This window comes from Colius striatus, chromosome 12 (genome assembly GCF_028858725.1).
Source record: "Colius striatus isolate bColStr4 chromosome 12, bColStr4.1.hap1, whole genome shotgun sequence".
NCBI lineage: Eukaryota > Metazoa > Chordata > Aves > Coliiformes > Coliidae > Colius > Colius striatus.
In genome coordinates, this window is record NC_084770.1 from 5,660,855 (window position 1) to 5,687,964 (window position 27,110).

The following is a 27,110-nucleotide window of genomic DNA, read 5'->3' on the forward strand; positions in this document are numbered from 1 at the left end:
GGGTTGTCGAAGCTTTCTAAAAATAGATCTTCAAGGGTTTTTCTTCTCGGGTGCTGGGGCTGTCTTACCCTAATAGAACGCCCAGTGCTGCTCACATTGCAGGTCCTAGACCTGGCACCCTTCAGCTGCATTGCCTCCAAAAGGCAACAGGCAAAACAGTCCTTTTCTCCAGCTGCTGCAAAGAGCCACCAAAGCTCAGCTTAGGCAAGGGTTAGGCAGAAAAGCCAGGATACCTGCAGAGAAAGCAGGATCAAGACAGCCCAGCTGCAGGTACTGGGGAGCCAGTCCCCACAGCATCCTCCTTTCCCCAGGGAGCTGCAGCAGCTGCTGGAAACAAACACAGCACTTGTTCTCGGCTGCTCAGCCCCAGGCAGCCCCCAGATGCTCGGCACAGGCCCAGAACACAGCCCAAGTCCAACAGCAGCACAGGGAGCCTTCTCCGTTCTACATACTTTATTAGAGTCAGAGCTGGACAAATCACGAAGTGTACAAAATGGAGACCACACTACCAGAAGCAGGGTTGTGGGTAGCAGCAGCGTTCCTATGGCCCAGAAGCGTTGGGTGGAAGTGTGGAGAGGGCAGGCTGGGGCAGGGGCATTTTAGATTCCCCGAGGACAGACCCTGTGCACATCCTGACAGAGCTCAGCTGACCCGCACTCCCTGGGACACAGGGGCCATGTTTCCAACCGGTTTGGAAAGGACAGACTGGCTCAAGCCAGCAGTGGGTGGGGGTAAGTGCTCCAAGGACCCGGAATGCTGCGCCACCCACATACACACCAGCAAAGAGCCTAAACCCTCATCCTTTTTGGTCACAAACCTTCCCACGGCAGGACTCTATACTGACGATTTTGCAAGAAATAGGTGGTGAGATCTGGTGAGCCCCACCATCTGCTCTGGTGGAGGCCCGACCAACTCACCACCCCAGGCATCTCGGACTGGCCAGCAACATCTACCACAACAGCAATAGCTAGTACAGAAGCCAGGGTAACTTCAACTCAGATTTGTCCAGTCTATGTTTAGGTCTATTCTAAGAGTACATATGCACAAGAACTTCCAAAATACTAGGATATGATGCAAGTAGTGAGACACCAACAGAAGAGGAGTTTAATGGTGGACGTTCCCTAGAAAGATCACGAGAGGATGGGAGTTAGACTAGCCCTTCCCCACCCTGGGACGGGGAGCAGGAGGCTGACTGCACCCCTGCGCGCGACGGGGCTCCCAACTTCATCTGCAGCGTGGGTGGTAACTGAGCACAGGCAGGCGAGTCTGCTCCCGAGCTGAGCCACAGGGCCTTTCACTCTGCATACAGGGGCCAGGCAGATGTTTTCTCTGAATGTAGTTGAAGACTGAGGAGAGGCGGAGGATGGCTTGGAGAAGAGGGAGCCCGCCAGCCCGCTGGGGCTAGCATCTGGTCTCATAGATCCCGCTCCTGCCGATGTACCTCACCCATTTTATCACATCGTGGTCACTGTAGTTCAGCTTTGGCTCAAAGACTTTCAGGTAGCGCACCTTCAGCCCAGAGGGTGCAAATGGGACCTGCAGAGAAAGGGAAAAGCAGCAGAGTTGGAACAGAGGGGTAAGATGCTCTCCATATGCACAAATGCCAGAGGAACTCTGGGCTACTGTTCCCTACACACACGGTGACAGGCTCTGGGCTTTTCCCAACACAAGGGCAGCCAGGTGGCAAAGGGAACGGAAGAGTCACACGTCAGCTTGGGACAAGGATCATTCAAACTGTGCAGTTCCAGTGAGGGCAGGCGGGCAACAAAGCTTCTCTACAGTTACCTGCACCCTGCCTGGCAGACAGGGACTCACCTCAAAGTTCATGGAGATGGGGGGCCGAGCCCACTTCTTCTTGTCGTTGGTGGGCAGCAGCTCAATCTCCGCGCTGATCTGGGATTCCTTCATGCCAGCCATGCGTTTTATCCTGTCAGACACAGCCCAGAAGTGAGAAGGTGCCCAAGTTCATTCTCCCCTTTGCTACATGTGCTCAGGGCAGAGAGGAGCCCTGAGCCCACTCTGCCTCCTGCAGCACCCCAGACTCAACACCCTCACTTACTTCCAGACAATGGCATTCTCACTGGCCTTGTATTTTGCCTTCCCTTTCATACAGATGACTTGCACTCCACTGGTGTTGAGGGGTGTTGGGATCCGGACCTGGAGGGCAGAGTCTGGTGAGCAGGGGGAAGGAGGCCACAGCCTGGGCACTCTGGGTAGTCTCAGGGGAAGAACACTTGCCCTGGATCCCTTGGCCTTTTCCCTCCCATCTCAGGGCCCAGAGAACATCAGTTACCAAAAGGCATTCTAGCCTAGCTCTCTGGTTTCTTGCTTTGAAGTAAAGGCTCAAACACATTTTCACATCCACAACAGTCGGTGAGGAACAGGACATGTCACCCCAGGCTGCAGGAAACCTGCCTAGAGTTGGCAGATGAACTCAGGAGGAATGCCAGACCAGTCTGAGAGGTCTGCTTGCACCAGGCTCTAGAGAGCCCAGCCTTAAGGCAGCAATAAGCCTTTTCCAGAAGGGGACTAAGCTGCAAAGCCACCCCTAGACTCTCTTACACACCTCATAGCCTGCTGGCTGACATACTGTCAGGTCATGCAGACAGGACAATTCAAACCCTTCACAGTGGCCAAGACATGAAGTGAACAGTTGCTTTCAGTTGCCAAGGTGGCTGTGCAACTGAAAACAACTTCCACCTCCCTGCCACTAGAGACCATAGGTTTTTATTATCTTACCTCTATCTTCTGGGCCAGCAAAGAAGGTTTGAAATTTGATTTGATCACCACTTTCACTTCCAGCTTGGTCCGACCCACCTCCCGCACCAGGGGGATGACACGGAAGGGAAGGATGATGTCCTTAGTGGTGCGGTATCTGCAGGAAGGGAAGCAACAGCCAGCTCTGAGGAGGAGTTAACTCCCTCACAGTCTCAAATCGTACCACTTTCCTAAAGAAGGAGCCTCTGCATGCTGGCAACAGCTTACAAACAGTGGCCAGAAAGGGAGCCATCCCAGAAGGATGCAGCAGTAAGATCTGTGCTGTCATAGGGAAGTGATGGTTTCTTGAGACCCAGGTTTTATATCTGGTTCCTGCCAAGGCCCTGTTCAAGGACACCAGTTTTAGGCACTAAAAAACCCAGACAGAGCGAGCTAAAGGGTAAGGAAACCCACACCCAACCCTATGGATGTGACAAAGAAAACCACGCAGCTGGGCTTCTACCACATTTCTAACAGTAGGATTTGTAGGACATCCTGCAGACTCCACTCTGGAAAGGTGACAACTGCTTGTTCGTTGGGTGCCCGAGGGCTGCAAGCCTGCCCAAGAGCAGTGACACTACTGCAGCAGCAGCAGATGCCAGCAGCAGCCTGCTCATCCCCCAGCACAGTACCTCATGAGCTCAAACTCTCCATCAGGTGGAATGAAGCTGATGCTCCTCTCGGAATCAAACTTGCTGAGCCTCACGCACTGGTGGAAGGTGCAGTCATCGATGGCGATCGACTGTTTGCCGCTAAAAAACACGAGACATGGTTAAACAAGCGCCAGCTGCAGCCCTGGGATCCTGGCGCTGTCCAAGGCTGCCCAGGCAGGAACTACTCTACAGAGCATGTTGCCATCGCAGGTGTCCAGGGAATGGGGAGGCAGGGAGAGGTTTAGGGAGCAGCAACCTCTGGGCTCAGACTTTGTTTTGCCACCACACAAATCGTTATTTCAAGAAGCTGGTTTGAAAAAAAATCTCTCCCTCCTCTCCCCAAAGAGAAGAGAGATTAGAGGAGCATCCCTCTGTCACAGCCAGCGACACGATGCTTGGGCCTGCCTGCCAGCAGCACCTCGCTACTGCAAAGGCAATTCTGCTAGCCCAAGTCTCCTCACAGCACAGTTCAAAGGAGAGAAGACACTTTCCTGCCCACAAAGCTATCCCACTGCCACACAGCCAGCAGATGCCAGGTTTGGGGGCCTCCTCTTCAGAAGTCTCTTGCCAGCTGTTCATTTCCACACTGCCTAGCAGGCGGTTTGATTCCAAACCCATTTGCCAAAGACCTCAATATCATGCCACTGAAGTCTTTATCACTCCTAGAAATCTACACATCTGCCCACCCAGGTGCATCAGCCTCACCTGCCAGCACTGACCTTGTGCTGAGTTCTACTGGCTGAGAATGTCGACCTTGCTACAGGTCCTGAGGTCAGCCAAGGGCTCTCAGCTTCCAAGAGGGACCAGAAAATGAGGAGGCAGTAGCATAGGGAAGGTGCAGCAGTTTAGCACTGCAATACCCAGACTGCCACAACTGCTGGGAGCAACAGGGCAGCTGTGCACGTGTGCCCAGTCAGTGCAAGCACTAGGGGCAGGTTCTGCTGGCCTGGGAACCGTCATCACCTGTACAAACGGGACACAGACTGACCCCATACCGACCAGCTGTTAAGTGACACAACCCACTGGTGTACTCTGTGCTTCCTAAGTGGGGACTGGTTTTTCCTGGTCTGTTGCCCAGGTCACAGTCAGTGTTAGCTGACTAGTTCTTTGGAAAACTGCTGGGAAAACCCTGCTGCCTACTGCTCCAAGTCTCAGGCAGCGTTACTCAGTTTGGGACAGCGTTACTGACTTTTCAGAGGTTTATGCAGATGACATTTTCACTAGAGGACATTCTCACTGGGCAGCCACCTGAAGCTCATCCATTTTGCTAGTTGGATTCAGGGAAGATGGCTTAAAGGTGACAGTGATGGGATAGCTCTTGGCTTGGTTCTGAGAGAACAGGCAAATAGCAGCTCAGCTCCGTTTACAGGAACCATCATGGAAAGTGTCCAAGACCCAAGTTACATGCACAAGACATAGGAAGCAAGAGACAGAGGGAGAGCAGAGTGCACATACAGCTGAAGCAGATTATCTACCTTCCCAATTCACTGGGGGTCAGCAAAAAAACAAACAACCAAGAGAAACATAGTTGAGTTGCAAATGGTTAGTGAGAGAAAAGTGGCAGTCCCTTTGCTTCTATCTCTTCACCCCAAACAGGAAGGCTGGAAGAGGAAAAAGATCTGTTTTCTGCTTCAATATGGGTCCCGACTGAGGTACAGCTGGGCTCCTGGGAGGGATGAGTCTCCAACCCACATGGCCACTGACCACCTGTATGTCAGCAGGAGAGGCTCACTCAGTGTTATACTGGGAACAGGCCAGGTGGAGCAGCCTACAGTCAGAGGGCTTCCTTCACTGTTCCTTGGGGGCACTACTGCATCCTACCAAGGAGACTTTGCACTGACTAGAACTGCTGGAGACAAACATTTGGGGAAAAAAAGAGTCTATCCTGGGGAAGCATTTCCAGTTGCAAGAACTCCACACGTCACACTGTGTGGAATCTTAATACTTGGAAAGCTGTAGAGAATCCCTCTGCATTGAGGCCCTCAGGCTGGGAACGTACACAGCAACTGACCTACTCAGAGGAAATACCTGAAGGGAAGAGAACAACCTTGTTGGTCTGTTCAGAAAAGCTATTGAGCACTGCCCTTTCATAAGGGCCACTGGTGGCAAGTGGCTTTCAGCCCAATACTCCTCACCTTTTCCCTGTTTCATCTGCAGTCCCTTTGCCCTGTTTTTCGATGACAATCTTGTCGTTCATTCCAAACTTGCACTCTGGCATCCCACTCAGATAACTCTTCATCACCACTCTGCCAGAGACGTGGGCACTCAAAACCTGACCTGGTGTAGAGAAGAGTGCAGTTCAGAACACTTAAGCAAGTCCCCACTTAAATCTTGAAGGGAAAAAAGATGCCAGCTCAACATCTCCTACTTACCCTGGGGGGACATCAAGAGGTTCACACTCTCCAGTACATCAAGAAAGAGTTCATTGCGGCGATATTTGATCCCTTCACGTCTCCATCCAATCTGTCCAGTCACCTGGCTGGTGATCTGGGACTGCTCTTCCTTAGTCTGAAGGGAAGAAAGCGCATCTTAGGTCTCTAGATGAACTGAAAGACTAAAAAACCTTGCCCTAAAATTTAAGAGCAATCCCTTGCTGTCTATTCCACACAACTGCTTGTGACACTTAGATACAGGTGTTGTCACACCTCCCATGATCTGGTCAACCTTTCCTCAACACAGCAAACCCTATGGCCAACCAAAAATTGGTTGTAATGACAGCAGCAAAGGTTCTTCCATTTATGACATTCAAATCACGTCCCAGACTGTCACATCAATCCCTGTTAAGCAGAGAAGCAGCTGACAGGCCAGGTCACACCCATATCCAATGTGAAACCCTTAGGCCAAGGACAGCTAGTCCCCAGGGACTGCTTAATGACTGCAGTGACTGAGTTATATATCAACCCCAACCTAAGATGCATCTAACAGCACCCAGGCTCTGAGCCTCCCAAAAGCCCTTAAGGATTGCACTGAGAGGCACAGGGAGGTTTCCTACCTGATGCTACAGGCGGGATCCAGTCACACGCAGAAAGCCAAGAAGTAGATGTATAGCAGCAAGTGTGGTGCACAAAGGGTTAACAGGCAAGCAGGTCAATTGTAAGAAAAGGGAGGAAGGGAGAAAGAGGCAGGTTAGGCTTAAGGCTACCTCAGGACAGGAATAAAGCAGGCCAGCTCATCATTAATTCTTAATTAGTTAATAGTTAATGAGCACAAATAAGATGAGGGGCTTTGACCTTTAGCTCCTCTCAGGAAAACCAGCACTCTTAGCAGTGAAATGGCTTTTCAGAATCATTCTGCACCACCCGAATATAAGGCAGGGGAGAGGGGGTGACAGACAGGCCAAATACCACTCCCAGGAATGTTCCTACACATTGCAGTTCCTAAAGCAAGCCCTGGATGTTTATCATGGCACAGATGCCCAGACTATGGGAAGTATCAGGCACTCTTCAGTCTAGGTCCTGTATAAAGTTATATCCATGTCAATTCTGCCTCTTCCACCACGACAGCAGAAGACAGAAGTGGGTCCTGTGGCAACTGCCTTGCACTGGGCCCACAGGGTGGCAGTACCTGATCTCAGCTTTAAATCAGCAGTGGTCTGGTTGCACACGTGCTCTTGCCACAGACACGGTCACTCCTTCAGCAAGCAGAGCCCTTATTGTAACATCTAAGAGACCGAGTTTAATACTCCCCTGGGAACTGCCTCAGGAAGTGCTCAGTGCAGTACTAAGTATCTCCCTTGTCTGTCCCACTTAGGGAAAGCCTCCTTACCTGCCTTGTTCAATAATTTGTTCAGACTTCAGAGGAACAGGAGGCACATGTAGATATAATACCCCATTCTCTGTCCTCCAAAGGGACAGTGCTGATGTGCTGACATTCCTGTCTCCTGCAGCAGCATCAGTGCCATGAGCCTCTCTCTACTGGTTGCTACAGAAAGTGACTGGATGGGTCTGGAAGCAGATGCCTGGGGAACAATGAAGCCAAGATCACCCAGCAGCAGCATGAGTCTTCCCTAACAGAAGGACTGAAGGCACCCAGGTCTGAAAACTTCTAAGGTCTGGGAGCTTCCCTGAGCTGAACAAATGAGACAGCTAAAACAGGACAGGAATATCCAACTTGTTGCACTGAGCTGCCAGCACGGTGACTAGGTGAAAAGCAGACAGCTACCTTCAGGTTTCACAGACCCCTGCTGCTGGTGGCAGCCTTCGCCTCACTTTCAAAAAGAAACACTAGCATTTTATACTAAAGTATCTCTAAGGTTTGGGGAAACATTGTAACTAAGAGTTGGCCAACTCACACTCCCCAAAAGGAGGGGAAGAAAATGTCAGCATTCATCTAGTTAATGAAGTCTGGACAGATGCAGACTGCATCTCAAGGGTGAGAACCAAGTACATGGAGCACAGCTTCACCTCAAGCTGTAAAAGCTCGATTAGCTGCTGCCGGAGCCAATGTCTGCATCAGTTCTGATACAGGATGCCAGCACAGCCTGCAGTCTGGCTATTTGAGCAGCAGGCACTGGAAATGAAACCATGTTGCACATCATCACCTTTTAAAACCTGTGTGCCACATCACCCCATTCCCAGAGGGCAGGGGTACTTCCCTTGGCAAGCCACACAGCAGTATCAGACCCACTTTCCAAAATAAAACCAGAAACTCGATCCTGTTCCAGGATCATCAGCCCTAGAAAGACCACTGTAGCCATACAGAGTGGGCATTCGGAGTGTGGCAGCTCAGCATGCCTCAAATTCTTGTTCGGAAGGTCTGACATCAGGGCATTTTGCTCCTTAAATTCAGTAGGACTCCTCAGTCCAAGGAAAGCACATCAGGGACTACGCAGGGCTAAGGGAACACAAGGGACAGGCCACCCAGCCCCAGATTTTGGTCCAAGGTAGCTGCTAGAAGCTGGCTTTTAAGTGAAGGAGGAGTTGGAGGCTAGATGTACCAGAGCAGTGAGCAGAAAAGGAAATATGGCAAGCAGTTTCAATTGCTGCCCTTGCCACCCTGTGCTTGGAAAGGATTACTTCTGCTTTTTTAACTGGGCTGCACAAAACTCCAACACAGAGCAAAATAACTGCTTACTTATCTAAGCTGAAGTCCAAACTCCTCTTTGTAAGGGAAGTTCTAAACCTGCTGTTGAATGAAGATGCACAACAGTGGTTTGCACAACAGCAGCACAGGAGTTTGTTAAAACAAACAGAAGCAAAAAAAGTTAGGGAAGGAAGTGAGGGTGGCGGTTAGTTTTGAATTTCCCTAGGAACAGGAGCTGACTCAGCTATCTTGAGTGCTGACTGCCCAAAATGTCAGGCTGCAGAAGGCCAGAGTGATTTACACTGGGGCTTGGGATGGGGACAGGCCGGATGCACTCACATCTGGCCACTGATACATGCATGCCCTCTTGCAAAACGCTGCTGTTCCAGCAGGAAATGTGTTACTCAGGGGCAGCTTCTCTCTCACCTCCTTACTAAGGTGCATCTACTCCTGCTACTAGTAAATTATAAGTTTAAAAAGGAGTTCTTAGGAAGTCAGTGCAGATGAATGGAGTTAAAACAGAGCCTCTAGAGACATCAACCTCTGCTTATCCTGAACAAGAGCAGTTAGTAGGCAGCCTCTTGTTTAGCACTGGGCTCCTGTTTGTACCTTGGGGCTGAAGCTTTACCCAGATACTTGCTGTGTACAGCTTCAACATAAACAGATCCCTACAGTTCTTTCTGACTTGCCTGCTACACAGAGGCAAGCCTGCATAGCTGTGTTAGACAAGGTAAACAATATTGTCCTCATGAGGACATGAGTAAAGGACTCTTACAGTCACTGTCTGTTTCATAGGTTGAGCATAAGCTATCCAAGATGGGAAGCCTGGTATTGAGAGATTAGTCTGGAGCAGGATTAGAGCTAGTTTAAAAACTCATTCCTAAGAACAGTCAGTTTGAGTGTCTTTTTCCTCAGGTGCCCTTTACCTTCTACTTCTGCCTCCACATAAACTTTGTGGCAGGGGTTAACTCTGTGCCAAATGCACAGTAGAGAGATTCTGACCTCCAACAAGAGAATGCTCACACTGTACTGATGCTGATCTGCAAAGATGTTACAGACAGCAATAGAATTAACATCAGCTTTCTGACTGACAGCAAGACTCACAATGCTGAAGAATATTTCATTGCATGGCAGGCATGGAAGCCTGGCAGCTCAAAGCACCGAAGGCTGGTGGAGAACAGACTTGCTCAGCAAGAGTCACACACAGAAGAGCTATTTCTGGTTCAGCAGGTAGATTTGTTTATCCTCTGTCCGGAGCTGACACAAAGCAGAGCCTGAAGCCAGCAGCCATTTACATGCAAGGGACTGGCATTATCCTAGCTCAGGGCCCTTTCTCCCACATCTTACCATGCACCAGGTAACATGAGGTCACACAAGTGCAGAGACAAGGAGGAGATGCCACTGAGCTACATCCTTGCCAGGGTGTCCTCAATCTACTCAGGTACCTCCACTCAGCACAGGTCAAATGGTTAATTGTTAATTAAGACCACACTCTCCTGAACAGGCTTACAGAAAATGAACCAGCAGAGCAGTGCTGTACCCCAAATTCCTCTGCTTACCTGACTCTTGATGCCTTGCTGAGTGATGAAAGTCTTCAGGGCCCCTGTTTCAGAGTTCTGAGGATAGCCAAAGTCCAGGATTTCTACGGAAGGGTAAAAGAAGGTTATCTGAGCTGCAAGGTATAAACCACGCCAACCCTGCTAACCATTCCTACACGGAGAGTACCAATTAATGTACAGACACTGCTTACACATTACATTTCCGGGTAACAAAAAAGAGACAGCCTTGCTAAATTTTGACTTCCCTGTGCAATATTTTAGAGAGGGAGGGTGATGGAAAGCTGCCCAACTGATGAATTTGCATGTTTTTAAATACAACTGCACTTCAGGACTAAATATCAACTAATTTAGTCATGTGCACAGAGCACACTGAGGAGTTTTAACAATAACATCCATGAGCAGGTAAGAAGGGCTCATCTAACAGCAGAACAATCTATCTTTGCAGCATTTCCTTATGAAAAGATGTAATAAAAATCAAAACCTACAAAAAAACCCAACAGTAGAGTAGTGTCACTGCAGGATGATCAGTGCTGGAGACAAACAGGTGTTAACTACAGACAGTGCGTTTAACATCCACTCTCCTCAAAGACAAAGGGAACAACCCATAAGTGATCTAGAGGAGAGAAGAGACCACTAACATGAATATTGAGTAACACCACATGGGCAGGTTTTGATCTCACTGTGCCTACTAGGGACAGCAGTGGCTGACCAAAGCAGAGAAACAGAGGAACCACCAGTCACTGTGATCCTTGGCTAAGAATCCCAGGACACATGTGTGGTGCTTTGTCTGCAAAACAAAATGAAGTATAACTAATACAAAGTGGTCATGTTATGTAAAACATAGCCAGTTCAAGGGCAATGTCTGCAGGCAGGCTGATATCACGTGCAGCTGAAGAGACACTTTATTATTCTGTGGTGAAATTTGGAGCTGTATCAGTGTGGGAGGTAGGACTAGAGCCACCTGGGCACTAGGTGGGATGGCTGGCCTTAGAGATGCTGATGGTAGCTCTCTTTATACTGAAGTTGGGGTCCAGTATCAGCTGCCTAATTTCTAGAAGCACAGAGCTCTGCACACTTCACTGAGGTGAGCCATGACCAACAGAAGGCTACAGGCTTGGGGTGTTATCCACCTGCATTAGAAAGCAGAATAAGGACTTTTGAACTCAGTCACGCATGTCAAAAATACCTCAAGGATTATTACTAGATCAAACTAAGGGAAGTGTTTTAGAATGACCGAGTGCAACATCACACAGCAGCCGAGAGAAACATCTCACCATCCAGCAGCTCATAGATCAGCACAAAGTTGTTCTTTATGTTCTCCTCGCTGATCTTCCCGAAATAGGCAGTCATCACGTCGCACATCTTGTAGAGGAACTCGAACACCATGGCAGCGTTGACATTCTGCTTGGTGACGGCAGCCAGCCAGATGTTGGAGCGCTTGACGTGGAAGAAGCTGGTGCGGGCGATGTTGGTGACGGGCGAGCGCACCTGCTGCCGTGCGTGGATGACATTGACGCGGAAGGCGTCCACGGCGTTGCGCCTGCGGGGCAGCGCCACAGACACATCAGTGCCCCGCACGTGGCAACGGGCCGTCTGCGCGGCGCTGCTCTGCCGCCGCTCACACACCGAGCTCGCTGCGGAGGGCGCCTGGGGATGTCTCTAAGAGGGGCAAGCGAAGGCTCTGAGCAGAGTTAGACGGTAAATTCCACACAAACTAAAGGAGGGACGGAGAGCTACTGGCCTCTAAGGTGCTTTGGATTACAGTGCGGCTGTAGTCAGAAGGAGAAGCCAACCTCTCTCTGGAGGCATGGCAAAGGAACTTTCCCTTTGGTTAATTTTGCTAGCTCTCCTGATTGATGGCCATAGCTGGGAACAAACATGGTAGCAGCTTATGGCTCAAAGGAAAACCCAGTTTTGACCAAACACCTAGTTACTGTCTACTCTGCATGCCCAGGCCTTCACACTCTTGCCCCACAGCAAGCTGTTGTCTCCCAAGGTATTTGTTGATGTACCACAGAGAAAAAAACCCCATCAAGTCAGTGCCCAGGTACATCACAAAAAGTAGTTTTATTTCTCAGACCCACCTCACCTCCTTACCCCAGGCACCACGGAGGGCGGGCTCCAAGCAGCAAGCAGGACTAGGAATATTTACGGCTTTCCAGTTACACATGTCCTGCCCTCTCAAGCCTGCCAGGCTTCAGAACAGATCTCCTGCACATGGACTTAGGGTCCCCACAGTGCAATGTGCCAGTTGCACTGCATTACATGCACTCGGATGGTCCAGTATCATTTATGCTAAAGAAGTTCTGCACAAGGCTGAAAAGCTGTGCAAGCTTCTACTAGCTGCTGTCATCTTTAATCCAAATTGTCTGTACACTAGTGACAGGGAACAAATCCCTGCTGGGTAAGCAGGGATGTCCGAGTGGCATTCTGGATGCCAGCTCTTCCACATTAGAGTTCCCCTATCCCACAGCTACAAGTCAGGATTAACTACCCAAATTCAGTTAAAGTTCATCGGTCCTAAGAAGACAGGAAGGAAGACCGAGTGCTTCATATGACAAGAAAAAGACTCAAAGCAATAGTCCACACACCGAGTGAAGACTCATCTAGTTGTGCTTTATTCCTCATACTCTCAGACACTTCAGAGAACAGAGAGTCTTCTGACTGCAGCATCAAGGCCACGGTACTGATTATGCAGAACCATGTTTGAGAGCAGACTAACAACATCCTCACAAGCAAGGATACAGGTGTACAAATGCTCAGAAGCACTGAGAGTTGTCAACAATCCAGCAGACAGTTCCAAGTTAGCACACAAAGGCTATTCAAAGGAACATATGCCACAACAGCAGGTGTTTGCTCCTTGAAGGTCTGGGCACAAGTGCAGAAGCCTCATCAGTAAACACCCTCCCCCATAAGCAAAATTCTGGCCTTCAAATACTTCTGAGGTTTTATTGCTCTAGAAGGTTTGTGTTAAAGCAGTATTTAATTTCTGCCTTTGTTTTTCCATAAGAAAGTAATTCAATCTACTATACAATAATATCTAAAAGCCCCATTCTTCCCCACCACTAAGCCTTGCAAGGGAAGCTCAGCTCGTTCTGGAGCACTAGCCCTCCCAGCCTCAAGTACTAACCCACTAGAACTAGTACTAGAACCAGCAATCAGACTGGTGCACGCTAGAGGAGAAGCCTCAGGTTGGTGAAGCTTTTCTAACACAGCAGTCGCCCATCGTGCAGTGCCAGTCGTGGCCTACCACGCGTCTCTTACCTATTGCTACAGCAGCCAATGAGATGGGATGGACAGAAATGGCGCCAGCGGAGAAAGGAGGAGTGACAGCAACAAGAGAAAGGGTTAGAAACACACACACAAGGCACAATGAATCCAAAGAGATAAGAAGAGACCAAACAGTACCCCCTCCCCCTATCCCTGGGCACAAAAGGCCAAGGTGGTATTGGATGGACAGTAACAAGCTGTGGCAGCAATGAAGCCCTCACAAGGCCCAACACTGACGTGCCGTGGTCAGGCTGCCAGCGTGGACAGACTCGTGTCTGGCTGAACTTGAGGGCTAACTGGGCATTCAGTCCAGATGAGCTACATCTGTATCACATCAGTGATACCCAGACTGCGCTGCTAACACGTGTAGCAGGCCTTGGATAAGAAAAACCCCAAAGCCACAATCTGAGGCATTGCCCGGGGACTGATGGGTATCATATCTTCTTCCCAGCCCGCCTCAGAACAGGGCTGCAAGTCTACGGGGGCATTTCTATGGCAGCACTTCTACTTTGAAGCTGTTGGGACTGATGCTTTCTGGCTTGGTCCAGCCAACAGGAAATAACAGCAAGGTCGATAGAGCTGGAGCACATCTGGAGAGACAGGGCATGTCCTGCAGATTCAGACACTGCTCTATCCAGCTTGCACTTTTTCCTTAAGGATCAAGAGCCATGAAGCTGAAGTGATGTATTAAAGCTCAGAACCCAAATGCCTGTTACATTTAAAGTGCATGCAGTTTGTCATGTAAGCTGCTTAATTTCAAATAGCTTATTTTTATTAATTAGCTACATTATTAGATGCAGGATGGTTCTCCCAATGACTATGTCACTGAAGAACAAGGCACTTGAAGATAACAGTAGAGCCCTCTATGGTATTCTGAATTAAATACATAATGCTTTGCTTTTTAAAGGGGCTGCTTATGCATGCAGCTAGCTGCTGTATGGACAGATGCACTACATGCACTAAAGCCATTCTAAGTAGCAAGCAAAGAAAGTTCAAGTTTTCTGGTACTTCTGCCTTTGATGAAGTCAAGTGAAGAGCTTCTTGGTTGATGGTCACTTTGCTCATTAACATTTGAGCTAGCATGTGCTTATTTAGAGCCTTGAACTGTGAAAGGTGAGGGGTTCTCATAACCACAGACAACCTTTAATCTCTCCCAACAAGTAGGTTCAGGTTGTAGAATGACAAAGGCAAGTGCCAAGACCAAGGAGTCTTAAGGGTCACTCACTCATGAAGAGATGCAGCAGCTATGCTCACTTCCCATTCAACCTAGCTCCCAGCAAGCTGGATGGGCTCAACGCTCAGCACTTCAGATCTATCATTAGTGAATTAAGAACCATACAGTGTTCTAGCACTGTATTACCTGGCTGGTTAGAGACAGAAGTCCTACAGACCCAAGTACAAGCTACAGTATCAAGGCTATTCCTTTCCCTACCTCTCTCTAAAGGTTAGGATGCTAAAAGCTTTTAGGTAGACCTGGTATTGATGCCAATGTTCAAATCAGGAAATGGCAAGATTCTCAGTTACTTGATTACACTACAAGATGAGACGTAACCATTTTAAGACAACTTCTTTTATAAGGTTACAGGTCTAAAAATTCCAAACAAGGTCTGACAACTTGTTTCAGAACTAATCCAACACCTTGGGGAGCAAGCTGGGTTAATGGCCAGCACTAGCTCCATGCAAGTCACAAGACCGATACTTTCACAGGAACTTGATGGAAGATTTCACTCAAGGGAACACCAGCTCCTCAAGTCTTTGAGAAAACATTAGAATCTTTTTGGCACCTTCTGCCAAATGAAAAATTAAAGATAGGATCAGGCAGGAAATCCCATTTTCTAGTTTTGCCTGGGCAGCCAGCAGAAAGTACTTATCACATATTGAACACAAGTCACTCTAAGAGGAATGAGCCAAGATAAAAAGCAATAGAGGATCACTACATTAAAAATAACTACTTCCCTCTCCAGTTTAGATCTCCAAAGCCAGAATGCACTTTAAAGGTCTTCTTGAATAAACATGAGTTTGAGCACAATGCTACCTTTAAGTGCTTTCAGTTTGTAAGGAACAAAAGAAAACACTTCTGCCAGAAACTGCAGTAAGTGTCTGTAGTCCTCCCTTCTCAACATATTCTCAAAATTTATCTATGAGGCAGATCAGCTTGACTCAGTCACTGTCTAGATAGATGAATAGATACCTATTCCTCAGGTGAAATTCACAAAGTTAGATCTGGCATATGAATTGCTCTGAAGAGCTTCAGGTAACAAATATTCAAGTCTTAAATGAGTTACTACAGTACAGGAGAGGAAAAACTTTGTAGTTGGTAGCTTTCTGCTTCGGAAACACAATGCTTCCTTGGCTCAGCTCTGTGTGGAAGTCCTGGAATTACAAAGTCAACTTTAGAACTGCTACTTTGCCTTAGTTGACTTGGAACAAGCCAAGAAAGTCACTGGGTGAAGTGTTATAACAGAGACTCCATTGATTGCTACTCTCTCACCCAAGGAGTGTAAGGTTTGACTAGCAGCTACTAGTTCTACCTCAACTTCTAACCTCCACTGGACAATCCATTACCAGAAGGGACACAATCTTTAGACCAGAGCAATCTGAAGGCAGACTGGCTTGAGATTTTGCTTCGAATTTATGGCAACAAGTTCTTTCCCAGCATATCCTGTGTTGGTCACTGGGAAGACTTGGTACAAACTGTTTATTCCTGAACTGGTCAGAAGGATCTGTCTCACTGAGCTTTGAATTAACAGCTACCACAGCCCTGTTTACATTAGCTATATTTTAACTTCAGTTACTAACATCCACCTAATGCCTAACACTAGTGAAAACCCACAAGGAAGGTTTTGTACAAGAAAGCCACTTAAGGTTTTCAGCCCAAGCATCAGCACTCGGCATGAGGTTTGTTATAGCACTATCCACTGCCACGACTTTTTTTAGTAAGGTACTTTCTGGAAACTAGCAGCCTAAGAATCATACAGATCCAGTCTAAGTGAGCATCATCACACTTCTGTGAAGTGCAACAAGACACCTACAATATACTGACAGCTTTCAGTGTTTCTCACAACTTTAGTTACTCAAGGAATTTAAGCTTTTCACATACAAGGCTGCCATATAAAGTTGGGGGACAGATGCCAGCTTTAAGTGTACAACCATGAGCCTGTTTGCAGACTTAAGTTTGCAAGACCACAGATAGTCTTCTCCATGCCTGCACCTGATGCTAGACATCTGTGTTTGAAACCAATTCAGAGCCCTGGCTATAGTGTGTGGCAGACAGTTCCCACATGATTGATCCCATAAGGTTTTACTGCTTATGCTGAAGCTGGAAGGCTCCTGCAGTGCCAGTCCACGCTGCCCAATAATTTGGAGTAACAGACAGATCTGTTACCTAAGACAAAGTCCCAGGTTTTCCTGCACAGCATCCTTTACTCCCATCTGTAGGTGACCAAGTCTTAAACTCTTTTTTTGTTTTCTGAACTAAGCCTAGAGCAGCACGTTGAGTTGCAGTCTTACATGCATGCACAGCTAATGCAGAACAAAGCAGCTCTGGGTTGTTGTCTGCACCAAAAAGACAGAAAAGCAAAGACCAGGGATGCAACAGAAACACTTACCCAATGTCATCCCGGTAGACTCGAGAGATTAAAACCTCTCCTTTGTGATTATAGATGAATAAGCCTCCGATCATGATGGAACTTTAGTCTTCTCTTCCCATGTTGCTTAAGACCTGAAGCAAGAGAAGGCATGTATCAGTAGGCTGCATGGCCACAAGCAGTAGAGCAGGCACAGGCTTTGACATTTGCTGGCTATTAGCCATGGCAGGCACCTTTTGTCACACACACCCTCAACCACAACCACAACATAATTCTTACTGTACCTGCGGTGGTGAGGACCCGAGAGCACACATCTTGATGCCACAGGAGTGTAGTACAGCAGCAGGTTGCAAGGAGGGATAAGTGCAGGGCACGCTCAGAAATATTCTGATGATGTGGACTACTTCACCTCATGCATCTTGCCATAGTTGGCCAAGCTAGTGCATGGCTGAGGCCCAGCACAGCAGCTAGAGACTCAGGAGCTGCTCAGATGCTGGAAGTGACTGCCTGACCCATGCTTACATCCTGAGCAGGAAAATACAGAGGTCCTTACTTATAAAGTACTACTAGAAATAGTGTTTTACTTTGGAGAGTAGAGAAAGAGTCTTATTGCTGTGGTTACAGATTATACTTTTAGATCTGCTGGGATTTTATATGTAAAAATGCATGTTGCCAATGCACAGTACAGACCGCATGTACCACAACAGACCTATGGCCTAGCTACGTGCCAGTCTCTCCAGATGTGCATTCCCTCATGTTTGCTGCAGAACTGCCCCTCAGAAGCACACTTTAACAAGGATACAACAAAGAAACCCATTGGGAACGAACAGCTTTGTTCCAGAGTTAAGGAGCCACTAAAGGAATCCCAACAGAGGCCCAGCTAGGCAACTTCCTGAGCTTGTCTGACACAAGTACCTGCAGCTACCATGCATCCTGTAACACACGAGGCTCTGAATCTGACTGCAATTTGTAGCTATGACTGAAGCTTAAAGTTAGCACTGAAATAGATGCAGGCTTACTTCTCATTCCATTCATCAGTGTGGATGAATCAAGCCTCCAGTATTAGCAGTACATATCTGGTGAATGCAAGGGTAAAAAACACAGGCCTGGAACTGCAAGCAAATCAAAGGACCCTTTATTTCAACTACATAGTATTTATTTCCCCAGTGACCGAGGTACAAGTCAGATGCAATCAGTAGTTAAGTCTTTTTGCATGCAGCTCATACAAGAGTTTGAGATGTCACCAGTCCTATCACTGTACAGCAGAGGGTTCTTAGCAGCAAGTACAAGGTGGTTTATTGCTGCTTTTACACAGTATTTACACAGTGTTACAGCCTTTGCTGATCCCTAGCAGTAGTACTGAGCAACACTTCAGAGCCCAGACTGAGAGCAGCTGGACCACAACACGCCATTGGAGAGGGAGATCTCAGCCACAACCCCTTAATTAGGGGCTAGTGCCTCAGAAGTTAACCTCTTAAACTGCTAATTTTCTCTTTCTTCACAGGAAGATTGTTTTGAAAAGAGCTACATCTCTTAGGCAGAAGACTTTTTCTTTAAAATACACAGGTACTTCACCAGATCCCATTCCTGCAGTCATTCAGGTTCAAGTCACAATATCCACTCTAGCAACTGCTCAGCTGGCTTAGCGCAGGGAAGAGTGTTACAAATGCGACAGGACAAGCCTCGTGACTGGTCTTGAGACAACTGCATAGGCACTTCTCATCTTTGGCACTGCAGAGAATAAGATAACCAGCCATCTCCACAGCCCTGTGTGAGTGAGTTAGCCTACACCCACTTGGCTGGGGTGGGAGGAAAGGATAGGGAGAGGTGAACCTACAGACAACTGCTGACAGTGAAGTGATATGTGTTTGCTGAGGAACAAAACAAAAACGAAGCTACAGTGACCCAGCCTCAGACCACATCAAGGTCAGGAAAAAAACCACACAAACAAAAGTAATGCATAAACAAGAGGGACAAAGGACTTCCAGGGTAGAAGCTGGGAGTATTAATAGTAACACATGCTCTAGAAGTTATGTTCAAGAAACTAAAGTAGCTGCCCACTGGAAGAAACTACTGCTGATGCCAGTTCTGTGCTACAACAAGGTTTATACATCATGCAGCCACTACTTTTAATTTCAGAAAGATGGAATAGAAACTTTAAATGTCACAAGTCTTTCCACCAACATTTTTAGCTACACCTAACAAGTCCTCTGAGTACTAGCACACATACTTCTCTGGTATGGGTCTTCAGCTACCAGATGGCTGCTCCTGCTCATTGAAAGGAAATAAAAGATTCAAAAAGTCAGTTGTTAAGTGAAAATAGTGAAAGACACAGATAAGCAGTTTTTTCAAAGCTCAACAGTGAGCTTCCTGGCCTTTGCTCTGACATTCTGTTGGTTGGTTGTCTGTGGCTATTAACAGGCTGTCTCCTGCCACACATCAGTGGCTTCAAGTGGCACCATCATCAACATTTTCTATGTTTGAAGTGTCCATCTAGCACAGAAAAAAGTTTTCCAGAATATTTTTCTTCCATGCCCATTAGTGACACTTTATAATTTGAAGATACAAGTATTTCATTTACTTCAAGGATAAGACTCTGTAATCAATTTTAAGACAGAGGCAGCACACAGTCTTAGACTCTCATGCAGTTACAGACTAGGAATAGCCTTCTGTAGCTGCTCCCCATCCCATGTAGGGGAACTGAGGCTACACAGTGCAGCTGGTAGTAAGGCCAACAGCCCCACACCAGAAGATAGATCAATCCTGTAGTTCAACAGAATAAAACCAAGTTCTCAAATGTAAGGGGGTGGCTCTACCCATGGCTATTTATGTGAAACACACATGGCCCCAACAGGCATGCAGGATGCCCCCAGAAGGTAGCATGCAGGGCAAGGCTAGAACACAAAACACTAAGAACACCTGTTTGAATACAGTTGCCCAATAAGTCTGGCAGATGCTGAAGCTGTAATTCAGTTAACATTTGAAAGGTCACTCACACAGACCAAAGGAGTTAAAAAAAAAAAAGCAACCATTACTACAATGAAAGCAACGTGTTGTCTGCCCTAGGAAATTCCTTCCTCATTATTTTTTCACTCCAGATAAGAGCAAGGATGTTTTCTCAGACTGCTACAGTGCTGGCTTCCACATTTGGATATGGAGTATTGCTATCAAAGGTGAAGAATAGTTCCTGCATCCTCTTTAAGACTTATGTTGTATAGAATAGTTTCCTGGAAGCTTATGCAACTGGTCAAAGCTGGATCATACCAATCCCACAAGCCCTTTCCAGAAGATTCCTAGAAAGCACATCCCAGTCTTAAAAAGAAGATATAATCTCCCTCTTGGGTTTTAATGCTGCTTAAGTTGTTTCCCTATTTTTAGCACAAAGGAAACACCTGCTTCAATGGGCAACAGAATCAGACACACAGCATAGACAAGACAAAGCATCCTGCTAGCATGACAAGCCAATCACTTCCCGGAAAAGCCTTGATCTGCATATTCGCTATGATACTGTACAACACGTAGATGACTGCTGACCAAGTTTTGTGTGAGAAATGAAAAGCTTAGTTGTCTTAGGAGTTCTGCAAACTTTGAATGTTGATTGAGATAACGAGGCTATTGTTTCTCACTCATTAGGTTAGGACATATTCTTTAATAGCTTCACGGAAGTTACAGGCAAAAACACCAGCATTTTTAATTGCATCACAGTACTAGGCAGCAGAGTGAAGTACTTGCTTATCTGCTATGTTGGTAAGAACACACTGGATGGAGAGCAGATACAGCATGATTCATGTGCTTTTAGTCCTTAAAAAACTCTTTGTCAGTGCAAAAAATGCCAGGCTTCTTCCTTATACAGATATTGCAGGAGCAGGGTTCAAGCTCTGAGCTTTCCACACACAGTTGGCTCCCAACCTACAGAGCTTCACCTGTGTGGTGCAGAGCCCTGCTGCTCACACTGCAAAGCTGTTAGTCTCCCACATTGAAAGGGCAGTCAGAGAACAGTAAGGACAGGTCAAGAACAAACACTCTCCAGGAGATTCCCCTGTAATGGCTTGTTTATTTTACAATGGATCTCTTTAAAGTATTTGCCCAGTTTCCTCTAGAATCTCTGCAGACAGTCACGAATGACAAAAAAACCCACCCCAGTCTACAGTTTTATAACTCCTGTATAAAACATCCTCTTTTCTCTTCCTTCTCCCAACTTTGTTGAATGGCCTCCAGATCAAGTGCAGGAAGGGGCAATGAAGAACTTAACCCCTCCACTCTATCTGCAGCTCACTCAGGATCTTGCAGATCTTCTCCACTGCCTTCATCACCCCTTTCCCAGAAACGTTCCCACCTTCCTCAGTTGCTCTTCACACAGAAATTTATTTATGCTTTGGTCTTTCTCAGTTCCTTCCTCTACACATTTTCCTTCTAGAAATAGCACAAAACTGCACAAGGTATTTAAAATGTAAGCAAACCATGATATAGACAAAACAACAATCACACACGTCCTGCTTTGATCTTTTCCTAGAAAGTTCTCAGTATTTGACTTACGTTTAAGCCACCACTCAGCAAGAAGTCACCATTTATTCATCTATCATAACTCCAGAACACATCGAATTTGGTCTTTCAGGTGATTAACTGCATTAGAGGTGAAGCCCAAATTGCCTTTGCTCCCTAATCCACCTCCCTGTTGTATGCACCACTGGACATTTATGTACCTTGAATTCAGTGTGTCATTTCATAGCCCCATCACTGCACCTCTACGCTGTTCTTGATCTGCTTTGCCTTTACTACTCTGAACACCCTCACATCTACACCTCCTCTGCTGCCATGACTACTGACCAGGATTGCTCTTTGCTACAACCTCACAGCATGCAGAGAGATTGGCCACCAACCAGGTGCCAGGTACTAGCCATGCTACACCAGTAATGCAACTCAACATTAAGCAACTTGCTTAAAGGGATTGGCTCTGCTACATGAACCCCTGGTTACAACCGGAGGCAGTAGTTTCACTTACTCCAGGTTTAGCTGCAGGATCAGGACCATTCTGCCAGGCTGTTTCACAATGGCAGCCTACCAGCACAAAAACCTGAGGGAGATGCACTAGCATTACTTCACATGCAGTAGCAGCTTGTCTCCATACCATTTATGGATTCTCCTAGAGCCTGAAAAAGACTCACAGATGTAGAGCTCTAGAGATTCAACCTGAATTCATGTGTGCCAGTTGTCTGACACGAGTCAGATAAAATGCAAACTGTTGCCAGGTACCAAACAAAGCCACATAGGCTAAGGACGGTGAAAACAAGGAAAACCTGTAGATGACTAACCCAACTGTCCCAGCTACCCACCAGGTTTCTGTGGCAGCTGAAGGACACACACGTGATATAAATCTCTTGCTGCCCTCCCATCTAATGACATCAGGGATCAAAGAGGTCTCATGCACACAAGGTATTGAATGCAATTATAAGCAGCTCTTCCTTCCACTGCTTGACTTCTGCAGTACAGCATCTTGAAGAGTTCCAAGCATCACAAGCGGACAGCACAAGGGCACCGATACAGCCTGCAGCAAGTCTGGTTTGATGCAGTGCTCTTCTCTCACCCAGCCTTCTCCAAGTTTGCCCATGATGGAAGTTCAGGGAACACTGACAACATCCCAGTCTTTGGCTCAAGCCTTGAATTACATGCCACCCAGACACCAGAGCAGAGTGATCCCTCCCCACTACAGTTACTTCCAGGAGGGAAGGTCCACACAGCTGGAAACTCAAGAGGTGGAATGACTAGCCCCGAGATGTATAAACAGATGAGGGGAAAGCTACACAAAGGGCAGCATAGAAAATAAAGTTGCTTAAAGCTTAGCAAGAAGAATGGCTCTTTAAGATGACAATGGCTCTGCTTGAAGTGGCTGCAGTGAAAATAAGCCTGCTTTGTTTTGTTCCTCATTTGTGTTTCAGTAGAGATACTTGTTCCAACTATTTCAAGGTTACATTGCAACCAGAATGAGGTTTTTAGTGGTGTAGTTCAGGCTTGGTATGATCTTTCCCACATCTTTAATGGTTAAGAACTTCAGGGAACAAGGCTCTAATTAATTTGAGACTGACATTCAGTGACTCACAGCTGCTGGAATCAGAAGGCCCCAGAATAAGAAATCCACCACAGGAGATGGGTTCATCTGCTCACTGTGCATGAGACCTGACTCAGAAAGCTTCCCAGCATTGCTCAATCAGCTTTCAGTGACTCACTCTGCTCCTCTCCTCAGTCAGCCTTTTCTAGGGAGCTCGCCCTACACTGTTTTTGAGTTTCCTCAGGCTAATAGCAAGGCACAGTTGACGAGAAAAGCCCATTGCTTCTTCAATGTGCCTGGAAACCAAGATGACTTCAGCTGAAGCCTTTGGGTTAATGGTCCATCAACTGCATTTTCAGAGCTTTGCAGCTCTGCTCCTTATGTTTCATGGGCTTGAACATATGGCAGCCTGCTCCACACTGCTAGCTACAGCCCTCTTCTCTAGTTTACAGTATGGATGGATTTATTCTAGTTAAGGTACAGAGAAGGTCTACATGTATGCTGAATTCACACCAGCTTGTGACTAAGCACCTTAATTTAGGAACAACAGTCCTTTCCCAACACACTTTGCATTCTTCAAGCAGTTAGCTGCTGGGGCACGAGTGAGATCTAACATTTGAATGCTGCTCCCACAAATACCTAAGGCCAGTTACTCTTCCTACTCTGCTGCCAAGTACTCATTCCCATATACTTCTTTTTCAACCCATAAACAGAAAGGGAAAGAATCATGAAGAGCATCAGACACACTACATACTTACATGTGCTTATAAACCCACTAGGAGTTAAGGCTACATGGAAATGCCTTTCCAGGATGTCTTTTCACTCAGGTGAAAAATGAAAGCATTAAGATAGACCTTTATATAATGTTGCAAGTGTAGCAAAGTTACGACAGATAGACACAGAAGAACAACACCTATAAATTGAATGCTAGGGTGAGGATTTGAACACATTTCAGTAGTTACATAAAGGAAAAGCACCAGGATTAGCTGGACTTAGAATGACTGACATGGTAACAGGCATCCCATAGAAAAGAATCAAACATACTTATTTCAGTGAACGTGCATTAAGGAGTATCCCCCTCTCACACCATCAGGACATATTAGATGAAGCCCCAGAAGCCAGTCTGCAGCAGATCAGCTGCATACCATAACCAAGGCAGTCCAGAGAAAGATAAAGATGCAATAAAGTATAGTATCTCAAAAGCTGCTTTTGTCCACTGATTCTGTCACAGACAGAAAATGCTCTGTTTACTAAGTCTGACCTCAAGACAGGTGATTCTCAAAAAGCAGTCAGACTTTGCCCTTTTAGGTCTACATTGTGCCACACGTTGAACACCTCGGTGCAATCAGGAGTTTGGGCTAGGGCAGCAGGATCTTGTTGCTGGGCTGTCAGTAGCTTCACTTATTCAACGAAGCATCAAGTGGCTGAACTTGGAGCTACTTGGCTAAATGATAGACTAAACCTACATTTAGCAACTGAAGATTTGGCAGCTCCCTCCTGCAGCATGTACAAGCCTAGTGCCTTGTTGTGGATTCTGACCTAGAACAACTCTGGAAAAGTGAACAATGTACAGCACTGAGCTTTTGTAAAGAACTACAAGGCTAACAAGCACAATCTGTTTCCTCTGTGGAGGTCTGTACCTACAACAACTTTTCCAGAAACACCACAGCTAACTCCCCAACTCTCCAGTCTTTGTGCAGTGCATTTGCCTTCCATGGTCTCTCTCCTTGAGAAGCCACGGCATCACATCAGTTACACTGCAGTAACCACTGCAGTACCACAGTCATGAAAGTCTGAAAGACAAAGCTGAATTCTAGACTAAATCCCAGACATACTGATGTTCAAACGAGTGATTTTCTCCAGTACATTTGTCCCACAAGCTGAAGTCTTTCAGGTGACATCACGTAAACCATGAATCCTTCCCTGCACCAGCATGAACAGGGCTAGCTTCAACCTACACCCCAGATTGGAACACAGTTGTCTGCCTTCTGTGACTGAGTTTGCACAAATGAAAACAAAACAAAGAATCATCTAAAATTGTCTGCTTAGGAGGAATCGTGACTTGTTAGCCAGTTTTCTGCAGTAACTGCAGCTTCACAGTCAGGCAAGAGTTGCTTGTTCTAGCTCTAAGAGAACAAGGTACTGTCTGGAGGAGATGTGTCATTAGCAATGTGCCTACAAGCCCAACAGTACTGGAGCCACCATAAGCTTTTGGCGTATATTGATATTTTTGCCTCAAGAAAGAGCAAAGGCAGTTGTCTGTATCCTCCCACACTAGTTTCTCCAAGTTCAGTACAGGCAGAATCTGCTGAACTCTTGAGCCAGGCATAGCTACCCTCATGGCAGGTCTGCTCAGAAAATCCCCCATGTTCTCTCTTCAGAGGTGCTGTGGTAACACAGTAGCTGCAGGGACAGGAGTCCTCACCCTGCCACTAACACTACAGTTTCACGTTACCAGCCAAGCAGCAGCCGCCTCAGGATCTGGTGAGTGTCAGCAGCACCCCAATAGCACTGAGGGCATTTATCCATTGATTTCAGAGCACACCTCTGGGATTGGTTGTATTTCTTCACTACACCAGCTGCACAAGTGCTATTCTCACTACAGATATACCTCTCCAGAAAAGAGCCTGGCACTAAGAAGCGGTGAAAATAAGTACATGAGATGTTCTGCTGGTTGCCTTCAGCTTGGCCCCTGACAGAGCAAGCCAGTGAGACCTAACCAGCTGAGCTGAGGGGACTCCTGCTCACCCACAAAGCCATTTTGGCCACAGCCCCACTGTGAGACAAGCTGCTGGATGTGTTAAGTTTCCCATGCCATCAAGCAGAGAGTATGAATAACACAAGATGATCAGTAGTCAGCCCAAGAGCCAGCTACTCTGGGCTTTGTCACTCCCATCAAGAGGCCTGCAGCTTCCCACAGCACAGACAACCCTTAGTTTGAATGAAAACAGTAATGCTCATTTCTCTAATCTACACAGCACAACTAGGAAACAGCAATCCCAAGTCAGCTAATAAGCTGCTGTAAAGCAACCAACCCATTTAATTTAGTATTCTATTAAAAGAAAGTTTGGGTTCTGACTTAAGAGTAAATAAGACTTCTGTGCATTAATGTGCTTATCTAACTAAGCAGGTCAAGATACATTAGCTGCCAGAGTTCTCATGCAGGAGGAACAAGGAGAGGCACTGCAGCCTTCACCTAGAGGGATGAGAGTAAACAGTCACAATTTCTGCATTCCAGAAATCAGTATGGTCTTGGACAAGTGACAACAGTTGAAGCAGGAGGGGGATTAATCAGGCTACTCTGAAAAACTGGAGCAATTCAGAAAACCAATCAGTTTGGGCTAGTACTGACCATTACCAAACCAAAAGGCTCATGGCTTCCAAGGATGTCATCACCCCATCATTTAAGCTTCACTTACAGGGCTGTATTAACCACGTTCCAAGAGGCCGGGGACTGCACTTGGTTTTAAACAACAGTAGCTAAAATCACTTCATCCTAGGGAAGGTGAGCTGCATAATTAAATTAAGAGGAATATCGTGAGCTAAAGAGCTACTGAGATAAACCCATCAGTTTCAGAGAAACTGTTACTATTTTAAACCAAATCCCATAAATCCCCATAACCAGTGGGCAGGAAGAGAAGTAGGTTCAACCAGGTTCTCCTCCTACAGTCTACTTCTGTGTGCCATATTGCAAAGCAGCCACTCTAAAGAGTAACAGCAGCTAAATACTGACACAGGGAAACCAAGAAGCTCCCTTACTCTGGTAAAACATCACAGAAACAGTATTTAACTCATGTCTCTACCTTGTTTCGAGTCCAGTCTTACCTGAACAGCTCCAACACACTCTTCCACGGCTTAAAAGTCTTAAAGTCAGTTTGAAACAACTTCAACTAATTTTTCACTCTTGAGCTAAGAACCTGAACAGTGACTTGCATTTTATTCACGTTCTGACAGAAGAGGTTACAGGCACAGACTGCACTCTGAGTAAGAGCTTATATTCTGCAGATCAGGAATGGTCTGAGTGCCTTGACTTGCCAGGGCTTCTCTTTCTACTATTGCTGTGGAGCAGATAACTGTATCTCAATTCTGTGCCTCAGCCTGCAAGCTTTTAGCTGAGCTGCCAAAACTCCTAACGAGATCAAAATAATGTATGGCTTGCTAGTTACTTTTGACTCTGTAAGACATTCAGGAAGGAAAAGCAGCTGACTCTGCCAAA

General features: G+C 46.7%; 1 protein-coding gene across 2 annotated transcripts in view; it reads right to left on the minus strand.

Moving 5' to 3' along the window:
• Nucleotides 1-435: 435 nt before the first annotated feature.
• AP2M1 (adaptor related protein complex 2 subunit mu 1) overlaps nt 436-27,110 on the minus strand; it is a 28,511-nt gene continuing 1,836 nt past the window's right edge. Inside the window, exons 1-11 of one of the 2 annotated variants that reach the window (XM_062006084.1) lie at nt 17,133-17,694; nt 16,870-16,982; nt 11,266-11,531; nt 9,992-10,074; nt 5,783-5,918; nt 5,546-5,687; nt 3,390-3,509; nt 2,740-2,875; nt 2,060-2,157; nt 1,816-1,927; nt 436-1,536 (exon numbers count right to left, since the gene is read on the minus strand). In XM_062006084.1, coding sequence (XP_061862068.1) covers nt 1,402-1,536; nt 1,816-1,927; nt 2,060-2,157; nt 2,740-2,875; nt 3,390-3,509; nt 5,546-5,687; nt 5,783-5,918; nt 9,992-10,074; nt 11,266-11,531; nt 16,870-16,943 — 1,302 coding nt within the window. In that variant the 5' untranslated portion in view covers nt 16,944-16,982; nt 17,133-17,694 and the 3' untranslated portion in view covers nt 436-1,401. Of the gene's footprint in view, nt 1,537-1,815; nt 1,928-2,059; nt 2,158-2,739; nt 2,876-3,389; nt 3,510-5,545; nt 5,688-5,782; nt 5,919-9,991; nt 10,075-11,265; nt 11,532-16,869; nt 16,983-17,132; nt 17,695-27,110 lie in introns of those variants that run through there. The other variant, XM_062006086.1, reaches the window with a different exon arrangement.